The sequence below is a fragment of the Corvus brachyrhynchos genome, unplaced genomic scaffold (genome assembly GCF_000691975.1).
Source record: "Corvus brachyrhynchos isolate BGI_N302 unplaced genomic scaffold, ASM69197v1 scaffold194, whole genome shotgun sequence".
In the NCBI taxonomy this organism is placed as follows: domain Eukaryota; kingdom Metazoa; phylum Chordata; class Aves; order Passeriformes; family Corvidae; genus Corvus; species Corvus brachyrhynchos.
Window position 1 is genome coordinate 4,060,541 of NW_008237890.1, and position 12,024 is coordinate 4,072,564.

The window sequence follows — 12,024 nt, forward strand, 5'->3', positions numbered from 1 at the left end:
GTGTGTAAGTGTTCCTTTTTTTTTTTTTTTTTTTTTTTTTTTTTTTTAGAGCAAGGTAAGATCAATTTTAGGTACGAGACAATTTCTTCAGAAGTTAAATTTTTAGGTCAGAGCTGAAAAACTAATGGCTTCTAGAAGAAGGCATTTACAAAGGATGGCTAATTTGTCCCTGGTCATTTTTGTGCCTGGTTGTTTTCTTTCATGTCTGTATATGCATGGGTGTGTAAAGCAATTTGTCCTGATATCCAGGTAAGAACAATGTTACGGTGAGGTTAGTATCAGTAAAGTATTCTCACAATGACCACAATAAAAGCTAGAAGCTAACACAGAAAGGTTATTTGTTAGTAGCAATTCTAGCACACAAAGTTATATGGTGAGGATTACCTCAACAACTTTTTAATTTTCTAACTCAAACTTAACCATCCAATGCAAATAGGAGAGCATAAAAACAATCTGAGAGAAATTCTAAACCTACGAGGAACTGATCAAAAACAATACCACTCTCCAACTTCCCATGTCTGAAAAACTGTACACACTACAGAGATCAAGTTTACATACGCCACAACATGAGAAACTGAAACAGTCCATTCAGAAACAGTCACATTAACACAACATTTTGATTTCACTCACCCATTCCAGCTTCTGCCAGCATCACTACCAGAAACAACTGCACTCATAAAAATCCAGTTATTAACATGAAATTAATGTTTTTAACTTTGTGGCCTTCCAGCAAAATTCCACCTCCCAACTTCTTATATACTGCAAACTGTTGCATCCTGTTGTAGAAAGTGCTACCTATACTAAAGTATTATTTCAAGATTCTTGATATGGATCTTGTAGCAAACAGCAAACTGCAGTTTCAGTACCACCATGTAAGTCAAGCCAACTCTGAGCCAGAATCACCAACTCCATCACTCTGCTTGTTGTGCTTACCGATGGATAGTCAGCTAAGGACATCCAGCACAGTTAAGCAGAGGCAGTTCCTTATAGCCTGACACTGGAGATAGGGCAGTATCTGACCCTGATAGTCATGCCAGGAAAGACCTATTCCCTTCAGCATGTTCATTCTTCAATATCTTTATGTGAGAAAGCAGAAGTGGCTGCATGAGCACATTTCTAAGTAGAAGAGAAATGAAGATAAACCCCTCCCTGCAATACCCTGGCAACATTACACTCAGGCATGGGCACAATGTTCTTGAGGTCTGAAGTATCAAACCCAGATTTCTTCATGTCAAGAGAAAAAAAAATTGTGCCCCCCTTAATTCCTGCACAAAATGCACAAGAATGATGCAAATTGATTAAGATTTAAGAGGAAAATAAGCTTGGCATTCATTTGCATGGTTTGCACTGGCTATTTCTATTGCTATCCAATACGCAAAGGTGAAAAATCTTTTAGTTTCATCAAACTTAAGCTTTTTCCTACACATGCTGGTTTTAAAATAGGCAGGTCAAACTGCTGGCTTTGTAGATCCCTGCTCACACAGTCAGCCATCTATGTTTCAGGTTGGATATTCAACTTAACAGACAGCTGTCTGGACACAAACATCAGCAGATGGTACTACAGTCCATGTGGCTCAAGTGGTATCAGCTGGAGCAATTGCACAGCTGTCAGCCCAAACCACCCATCCATCTCAGTGACTCCTGAGATGCTGGGGGAATTGCAGCAAAAGGCATTCAGATGCTACCTCTACAATCCGATCTCCAGTTTTCAGTGTTCCATTTTTTCCAGCTGGGCTGTCTTCCAGGATATGCTTGATAAAGATCCCTCTCATCACTTCTCCATTACTCAGGCGGCTTCCCATCCCTCGTCCTCCAACAATGCTGATCCCCAATGACTTGCTAGGCTCTCTCCAGAGTTCGACCCTTTTGTGTCAAAAAAAGGACGAAAATAAATTAAAATCTGTTGTCATTATGACAAAGTTGCATACTGAAGACACCTGGATTTGCAAAATTATTTTAAAAAATTCTGACGTAACTCCTCCTTGCAAAGTTTTGCCTTTCAGTGGAAGTTATCTACTGGATTGATCAGAAATTCTGTAATTGAGTCTAGAGCTGGTCACGTAGTTTGGGTTCTAATAGAAACTGAATCTTTCTCTTCATCTTTTCTGACTTGATCCCTGAGGGTCAGCTTGGGCTAAGTAAAGATAAATTACTCTAACAATCAAGAAACTGCTAGATTGCAGGGATTTAGCCCAATGGCAGTAAAAGTCAATTGTTAATTATTCCTGCAATGCACAACATACATAAGTGCAGCGATTCTGTTAGTTTTTTACTCCTCTTAAAATATATTTCAAAATTTTTGAATTTCAGGTGACATTTTATTACGTGCAACTAGACCTGTACTTACTTTCTGGGCTGGTTCCAGTTACTGAAAGCTGCATTTTGAAGTTCACTTTCTTCTCCCTCCCCCTCTTCACGTTCTGGAAGCTCTGGGAGTTCCCTGATGATAAACAGGAACATGCAATTTATTTCTAAAGAATCCATATAATCATTAGATTTTTCTGAAAAAATTCATATATTGAATCACCCTGCCAGCATTAGAATTTGTACCTCCCAGATTCACAGAAGGGACTTCTTTTTCTGATGTCTGTTACAATACATATGGTGTTCAGGGAGCCCCTGTCCACTTTTCTTCTGCAATGAAGTTTCTATCCACAACATGGAATAAAAGACTACAATTTGGAACTAGAACTAACTCAAAGCTAAAGGCAATTAACTATTTTCAAAATGGAAGAAATTACAACAGCAACACTCAACAAAACTTACTGCTTTTGGAGATAAATTTAAAAAAACCCCAATTATTAATCACTTTGAAATTTTGGACTGTAACAGCAATGACTTTTTGAAACTCAAGGAAAAGAATGGCACAATTTATTCTTTACAGTTATGTTCTGGAAAGACCATCAATACCAAAGTCTTATGTTGGAAGCACTTCAGTATTTGTGGCAATCCATAAATCCAATTACATGGTATTTAAGAGAAATTTAGGATGAGAAACAATTCAATCTCCTTTTTGCACAGATCAAACAGTCTTGTAAGAATGCTTAAGAATTTGCTAGTCAAAGCAAAAACTGTATTCTTAACAGCTTTTTATTTTAGTGGCTGGGGGGTGAAGAAAATCATCCATCTTTCATCTCTTCTAAAACAAAACTTATCTCCCCAAAATGTGCAAGGTGTATGGAAAGAGTCAGATTCAAGAGCTATCTGGGAGAAAACCATACGCCTTTTGACTCACCTGACAATATGTGAAGGAAAAAGTTCAAGCGGCAAATCTCCCTCTGTCTGTTGTCCCATACTGGCCCTGTACTCGTCTAAATTTTCTGCTGGCACATATGTAATACTGCAATAAAACGGGACATGATTAAACTAGCATGAGGAATGCCAGTCCTCCCTTTGGTGGGTGTGTGGTATGGATATGAGGAAGCCACTCACGACTGCTTTGTTGACTTCAAAGCCACAGTGCTGGTATGTTGGGAATAAGCATTTATGCAATCCTTTGTGACTTTGCAACAAGTACACATTTACAGTCAAATTAGGTAGCTGAACAGCATATAATTTTTTATAATTAAAGTAAATGGTGCTTGAACAGTGACAAGAATGTAACAAGGGACAATCCAGCCTCATTCAAAACAGAGATTCCTTGTGCAAAGACAAACATTGAAGGATCTGTGAGGTTTAAGGCACCATTACCACCCCCAATGACTGCTGAAAATGTTTCTGGAAGTTGGCCTGTAGGAGGTTTTGTGCTTTTCTGGGTGGTTTTGTATTTATTTTAGATTTCTATGCTTTTAGTGAAGAACACTTCATGGGTTTGGACATATAAATCTGTTACAGCACACCACCTATGCCACAGGTACCAATCCCCTGCTCAACTCCTTCCTCCAGGCCTTCATGCACTTCCAACCAGTTTGGGACAGTCAGACAGACATGTTTTACCAGCCAAATGATGTGGAGACTCCAGTTGATGTTTGAATGCCAGAAACAGAAATAGCCCAATAGACTGGGAAGAGTGAAATAAAGAGGGAAAAAAAGATTAAGGCTTGAAGAATGTACCTTAGAAAAAAACTTCCACCTGGGAGGCAAAAGGATACCATGGTATATACCATCATATAAACAGGGCTACTTAGATAGTCCTCCTTGAACAATGCTTTGTCTTTTTAAAAACCTACAGTTGTTCATTAAGCAGCTTAGCTATCAGACTCAAGTATACCAAGAAGTAAGGCTGATGGAAAAATGGCAGAAAAAAGTCTGTCTTGCCAAACATCACACTGTTAAAAGAAAAAATAACATATTTCTCCATGGAAGAGACAGGGCTAAAAGAAAAATAAATGGTCTTGGCCACTTCACAAGGATGTGTAAGCTGCTGGGAAGAGACACTTTCGGGTCTGAGGCTCTTACATGGAGCCGTCTCCTGTCCATCATTCCTGATTGATGTCCTTTCTGTCACACCCTGATTGCCACTGATTCTGCCTTGCAGTATTCTTCTGCTGAATACATCAAGCATCAGAAGAAATGTAAATAAACTTTTATATGACTAATGCTGTCAGTCTAAAACACTACCAAAAATTGTTGTAAGGACCACCTTAATTTGTCCATCTGTGTATGTGTCCAAGCATGTTCCTTATCTCCTCTCACACCTACCATATCTAGAAACATGCAAAAAGGGTCAGTATGGAGGTGCCTAGGGTGCTGAACAGAAGAAACTTCCTAGTTCTTTTTATGAAAATTTCTAAAACCCTATTATCTAAATCCATATCCATTCTAAAAATCTTTATTATCACCAGCTTTACTTCTTTCTAAAATCTCCTCCCTGTTCTGCACTGGCCTTTTTTCAAACACACAAGTGTTACTCCACTAGTCATAACATATTTTCCTTTTGGAGTGCTGAGAAGTTAACATACACTAGGAAACAAACCCTCAGCACAACATCACCAGCTCTTATCTGCCTTTCCTGAGGGCATTCTAGCACTGGAAAATGCTACAGGCATGCAGCACTATTCTGTGAAGACCCAGAAGTGAAACAGCAAGAAGAGAGAGAGAAAAGAATTTTCAAAAATAATAACTACTATTTCTCAGTCATCTCCAATGCTAAGTGTGTCAAACAACAGCGAAGTATTATGCTCACAAAACCCATGGGTCAAATGCTGATGCAGCAGCTTCATCAGGTAGTCCCATAAGAATACCTTGCCTCTACACAAGCTGTAAGATCTGCAAATTATATTTCAATGTAAGAAAACGTAACACTCATTCAGTTAACATTCATCACTTATAAAAATAAGTAGGAAATAATGTAGCTTTCCCTTGACAGAAAGATGCAGTAAAGAAACCAAAACTGCAAACAATGTTTCTGCTGGCTAGAAGGCTTGGATAATCTTCTTTATGCTAAACTGAAACTGGAAGCTATGGTTCGAAGTGTGGAAAGGAGAATGGCACATTCCTACAAAGGAAAAAGGCCTGATTCAGCCTGAATGTATACAGCAGAGTGTAACTCTGACAGTACAGTCTCCAGTATGTATCAACTCTTGTCTAGTCCTTTTCTGCAAGGAGCACAAGGCAAACAATTACGCAGGGTTCCAAGGTCACGGGTGTATAGTCCTTGCCTTATACATGAGCACTTGAGATCAGCTGATCTCAGGGGGGAGGCAAACCATATGCACTCCAGCTTCTGGGATACCCTATTGTTTTTCATTACATGATTAAATAACTGACATTGTACTGAAATATTAAAAAGATATGACTCAAAGAATGCTCTCAAAGAGTTTTAAATGCTACTTAGAAACATCTCCCAAAAGATGCCTTAGCTTCACTTGCTGTGTACAGCACAGGAACTGCAAAGAAAAGTTTGCTTTACCATTTTTAAAATATGCATCTAAAATTGAGCAACTGAATTACATAATAGATTTCCACGGATGGAATAAAATTTAGATAATCTCACTGGGAGCTGATACATTTTAAGCTCTTTGGAAAAATACATTACTTCTATTCTAGTGCTTAGCTACAGTTCTAATAGTCTAATTTAAAGCACTCAAAGGAACATTCAATATGTTTTTATGTTCATTCTTATCTACAACTAGATTTCTGTAATGCTTCAGCTGTTTCACTAATATAAACCAGAACACTTGCATTTTGCAAAAAAAAGGAACATACAAAAGAAAACCAAATTACATGGGTCAAATACATGAAAAGTTATATTCCACATGGAATCTTGCTCATGATTTCCAAAGTCTGGTTAACTGCAAAAGTTTCCCTAGCTGCTCTTAATACCTGTATTACTGATGTGACTGTCCTCCTACTCTCTCTGTTTTGCATGTTATTATTGAAATGAAAAGCTTTACCAAAAACGCTCCCTCTGTGGTAAACTACATTTTTAGGAAATACGTATGCCAGAAAGCAGTCCTTGCTAAGAGGCCATTCAACCTGCTCCTGCCTTCTTTGACACTTGGCAAGGTCACACTGCATTAAAGACCTCAGATTTTGAAGAGTTTTTTTCCCTGCTTAGTGTTCATGGGCAGACACCTCACAGTTATCAAATCCATCACTTGCTGGACTGCTACTGGAGCTCACTCAGAGGTCAAAGTGATGTCTGAAGACATTCAGCATCATCCTGAACAGCTCAGACTGTGGCTGGGATGATAAGCACGGAACAAGAAATGGTTTTGGCTCCTCTGACCAACTGTTGAACCTTGTGCTGTAAAGTGAAAATAAAACCCCATCAAGGCACCTGAATAGTTCACCTGCAAAACAGACTGTTACTGTTTTAATACAGTTACAGGGAAGACAGCAAGAGAAACAAGAGCCAGAAAACAGAGATGAAGACACAGAAGACAGAATATAAGTAAATGACTGCTCCACTTCTGTGTTGTATTTCTTCGCTGCAAGAAAAATTAAAGTTCAACAATTTCAAAGGAAAGTATATGCATGGTTTAACCATTTTTCTCTCCTTTGTAGCTGTACAGCTTGAAAGAAAAGCGTTCTGGTTTTCTTTCTTGAGAGCTATCACCACTTCTCCTACCCCCAGAGATATGCACTAGCAACTAAAGCAGTGGCAATGGAAACACCAATGGTTGTACATATGAAAATACTTGTAAACACAACACTGCATGCAGTACAGAGGAACATTTATCACATGCTTGACTGAACAGCCACACAAAACCTCAAAACACCAACAAATCAAATTACAAAGTATGGAAAATGCTCAGGACAAATTAATGTAATTAACACTTAAGGTTCAATTTGAACCTTTTCATACATGAGGAAGTAAAATGTAAGTGCCACAGAAAATATGACACTGAGATTAATCCAGATATCAGTACATTGTACTCATGCCAATTCTAGACGTGAACCTTGTACACATACACACAACACACACACGTGCTCTGAGCACACCTCGGGTGGCTGTCATAGATGAAATTAAAAAATATTAGCAATGATTTTTTTAAAATACTGGTATATTCATTCCAGACTTAGAAAGTATGCTCCAATCTTCAAGTTTAAAGCCATATATAAATATATAATACAATTATACACACACAGTCATATCCTTTTTAATTAAAGAAAAAATATATACACATCCACATGTGCAGCCACATGTGCATGCACACATATACATACATGAGGAGAAAGAGAATATGTACCTATATCTGGATATATCCCTGACATTACTATTGATGTCATAAAAGCATGGAATGATTTTACAGACAAGTTGCAACACAGAGCCATAATGAGTTTCTGAATCGCCAATACTCACACATAACAGAGGGCCTGATCATCAGCAGGTGCTGGAGAAGATCTAGAATGTGAAGCATATGATGCAGTGTCTTTTTACAATGGTGTTAATTAATATCAATGTCTCAAGATGAATGCGAGAGGCATATTTAAGGATGTAGAAGTGTGAGCTGTTCTTTTTTTTCCTCCTTTCTGATTTTTTGTCCTATTCCACCTCCACTTCATCTACATCTAACCCAGAAAACATCTGCTCTTTATTATTGTCTATAGCAGTGATTATTATGACGCATGGAAAATGGAATTGCAATCTCTCTTATTTCTTGATCCGGAATTCATCCCTCCAGTTTAGTCAGGTGAATTCTAATTCAGCTTTATAATTATCTGACAGGTGTTACAAGCAGCTGCTGCTGAGCACAAAGCATTGGCTATTATTATGGAAATATAAGAGCTCCTGGCAAGGTAGAGTGAGAAGTGAAACAGAATACATTCTGGTAATGCCACACATCTGGTTTTCCACACACAAAGAGGGAAAAAAATTAAATACCCAACTCTGAAACTCAGATTGCTGGTTCTTGAACTATTCAAAAACAAATTTCCTTTAATAAAATTAAACAATGCCTTTACATGGCCAGTAAGAATGGCTTTGTGTTTTCTCTGCAAATATTATTTGCCACTGTTTGAAATACAGTTTTGCAAGCAAAATACTTCTGCTTAATCACTTTTTGGGGAACCCTGCTACTCCAAAAAAGCTCAGTCTAAAAGTTAAGGGGTAAATTTTGCAGTAAGGACTAAGAGGAATGATATCTATATGATCACGTCTGAGTGTTAGCATATCCTTGTTTTCCAAACAAGACACCAAAGAGATTCAACTTAAATCTTTGAAAAGCTGGCCCTTAAATCACAAATGCTGCAAGGTGATGTGCCACATTAGCTCTAAATTGACAAATATGGGGGGGTGGGGGAGGTGAGAGCAGGGGAGGTTTGTGTATATCCTTCTCAGCAAAAATGAAGAACTATCTGAACATGAAGCTCCTCATCTCCAAATTTCTGATTTGGGATGTTACCCACATGTTTATATCATAATATTTTTCTGGGATCCTGTAATGTTCCTGCAAGTTAAAAATTAAAGAAAAGTTTCATTATCCTGAATAGTTTTATAACAAAACTGCGTAGCCCCAAAAATACTGTAATTTTCCTTTCAAGACTCCTTTAGAAGCTACTGAAGGATTTAGTCTTTCTGTTTCTGAAGTGAAGAAGCTGGCTTCACTTTAAAACTTGTCATAGGAATGCAACAAAGACATAAATACAAAGCAAAAGACAAAAATCTTGAGTAAGAGTAAGAACAGCTACTGCCCCTTTTCGGCAATATCTTTCAGAAACGGGATGCATTCTTCTCTGGAAAATCTAAATATCCACATCTAAGGCAAGATTTTAGTATTTCCAACATATCTGCAAAAGAATACAACTACAAAACAAAACTTGTAGTCACACAGCATAAAATACAGCAGGTATAAAAGGACAAGCACAAATAATGAACACATCTATATCTGATCATGTAACAACAGCACTAAGAAAACACTCTTCATAGAAAAATGGTGCTGAAGCATTTGTGTCTCTAAGCAGATACACACAGACATGCAAACACATACAACCGATTTCAATCATGACAGTTGGAGTTGTAGTTTGGAAGCCTACAGTAATAAATGTCACACTTCATCAACACTGACTCGCTTATATTCCTGACGGCACTGACAACAATGTAATTCATTATATGAGCATATCCCTTTATTTAAATAGGCTTACATTAAATCATAATCTTAAATGAATGACAGCTGTGGGGCAGGCAAGTAAACCTACCACCCACAGTGAAGTTACTTTGCCCATCTGTTCCCAAAACACTAGGTCTCTTCCAAACTAGAATACTTCTGGGCAAGTATGGAATGCCCTGCTGTCCATTCTGAATTCAGTTCTGACCACAGTTATCTGTAACCACACTGGGACTGGACTGATTCTTTCAAGGCCACCCTCTCAAATAAGTAGAGGCTTTTATTACCAACAACTCCATTAATCCCATTTGCATATCTGACCCAATCAATGTAACCACAGGCTAAACAGAGAAAACAGCCACTAGGTTTTGAAGCTGTAAACCCAGCTTTGGTGTGTCTACAGCTTCACCCACAACTTCAGGAACAGCCTCATTTCTACATGGTGCTTGTGGGCAAAGTTAATTACACAGCCACAGCAGCTAGGTAGAATTGTACCTTAAGGCAGAGTTAAAATTCTGTAAATTGTTTGAACTTGAGAGGAAGAAACTTTCTCATCAAGTGGATTTCTCAAAACTTGTATTAATTATTGGAAGTTTAAAACTACTACTACCAAGAGCAGAGCTCATTCATATGCACATGAGCAACAGCTCATTCATATGTACTAATAAAAAATTGGAAGTAACTACACAAAACAGTGTTTCTACTGTTGGTCACAGAGGTACTGAAATGTTTTAAGCATTAATTTCTGCATTAACATAATATTTCATACTTTCTATCTGGCAGCTAAAACCAAAACCCATTAAAAAATCAAATTAAATCACTTGTGCAATGGCCAGGACAGTCCACCTTCAAGAATCACAAATATCTTGAGAAAATTGTTACTTTCTTTAGAAGAGTCATACTATGACTGCAAAATTCTGACTAATCCTATTCTTTCATAAAACTGGGCAGGGCAGTAATGATGATGATACTCATGACAGTAATTTCTAAGAACATCTGAAGCTTCTCATACAAGTGATCTCGTCTTTGAAAGCCTTGGAAATGTAATCTGAAGGTGAATTACCCATCTGAAGCTGCATCTTAACAGTAAATTCATGTGAAATAACAAAATTTTCATTTAAAATACTTGCATAAATAAAAAAAAAAAATTATTATTAGCTTTTTCCTACCATAATTCGTCATCTAGTTTTACCTACTTTATATCTGGTCCAATGAGTGAATGTCGTCTCAGCATAGCCCGGGCTTGTGCATTGGTTAAGTTAGTGGTTGACTCTTCATTAATGGACAGGATGCAGTCCCCTACACCAATCCGTCCATCACGACTTATTGAGCCTCCATGGATGACACTGCGAACTATCACTCCCAAACCATCTTTATTAGAACTTACTGTCATCCCTATACAAAAAACACATGAAACAGTTAATGTCTTTGAGCCACAGCTCTGGGTGCCAAGATAAAGAAATGTAACTTGGGGCACAGGGAAAGGAAAAGTCAGCTGACCTATCAATATCACCAAGCCTATAAATGTTGCTCTTAGTCTCACCCTTTGAGATAGCAATTACAAATCACAATCACAGTAGCTTTACTTTGTTGTCATTTCACATACTCAGCTCAATACAAAAAAATTTGGGACAGTGGAAATTAAAGCAAAAAATAAGAAAGATAATAAAATTGCTTTAAAACCATTTAAAGTCTCCACTCTGCTAATGGTTCACTGGGTTTATACACATTTTACTTTCGTTTATGACAACTCTCTTTGGAAAGAAGGTGAAATGATTAAACAGGTAATTAATAGGCTGAAAACAAATACACACTTATTTTCAACAGAAAGTGTGAATTAGATCCCACTGACATGGTGACTGCATTCCGGCTCTCCTATGTGGGCCATAGCTTAGACCCAGAAGAGTATCCTGACTTCTGTGAAAGTCTGCATACTGCTAATGGATACAGTCCAATATTTTACTTAAACCAGTATCCTACCTCTGGCACAGCAGAATACTGCTTCTCAATATTTATACATGCTTTAACTCCTCTTTCTTTTCAGTAATGGGAAATGAGACAGAAATGCTCTTGTCCCTCTTCTCCCACGGGGAACCCATACAGACTGACTTATGATGGGCTTCATGTGTCACTGTGACTGTTCTTACACACATGAGTTGTCACTTACCTTCAGGGCAGTCGGTGATCATGAAACAAACCCTAGTAATGGTTTCAGGAAAAACTGTTCTTCACTAAGGCAGTGTGAAAGGCAGGGCTGGGACCCTTGAAGTCCACCCAGTGGACTTCCACTATCTTAATACTGCTTCATAAAAACCATTTTATTTTTCTGAAATGTGGTTTGAAATTCTGAACCTAACTTTGCTGTTTAGCTAGGACAGTAACAGACATTACCAAGGGTAGTGAAATAGCACCTTAGAAAAACATACATACAATAAACTCCCTTTCCCTTTTTCTATGCTGATATCATTACAGATCTGGAAGGCTGGTGTCACACTTTGGACACCCACATTTTCAGGTTAAAAATGCAAATGCC

General features: G+C 37.9%; 1 protein-coding gene across 11 annotated transcripts in view; it reads right to left on the minus strand.

Annotated features, from left to right (window-relative positions):
• Positions 1-12,024, minus strand: part of MPDZ (multiple PDZ domain crumbs cell polarity complex component) — a 94,543-nt gene that overhangs the window by 39,104 nt on the left and 43,415 nt on the right. For 8 of the 11 annotated variants that reach the window (XM_017732865.1, XM_017732872.1, XM_017732867.1 and 5 more), the window contains 5 exons: positions 10,688-10,886; positions 7,748-7,789; positions 3,236-3,340; positions 2,348-2,440; positions 1,686-1,863 (listed from right to left, as the gene is read on the minus strand). In XM_017732865.1, coding sequence (XP_017588354.1) covers positions 1,686-1,863; positions 2,348-2,440; positions 3,236-3,340; positions 7,748-7,789; positions 10,688-10,886 — 617 coding nt within the window. The remainder of the gene's footprint in view (positions 1-1,685; positions 1,864-2,347; positions 2,441-3,235; positions 3,341-7,747; positions 7,790-10,687; positions 10,887-12,024) is intronic. The other 3 variants (XM_017732874.1, XM_017732870.1, XM_017732866.1) reach the window with 1 other exon arrangement.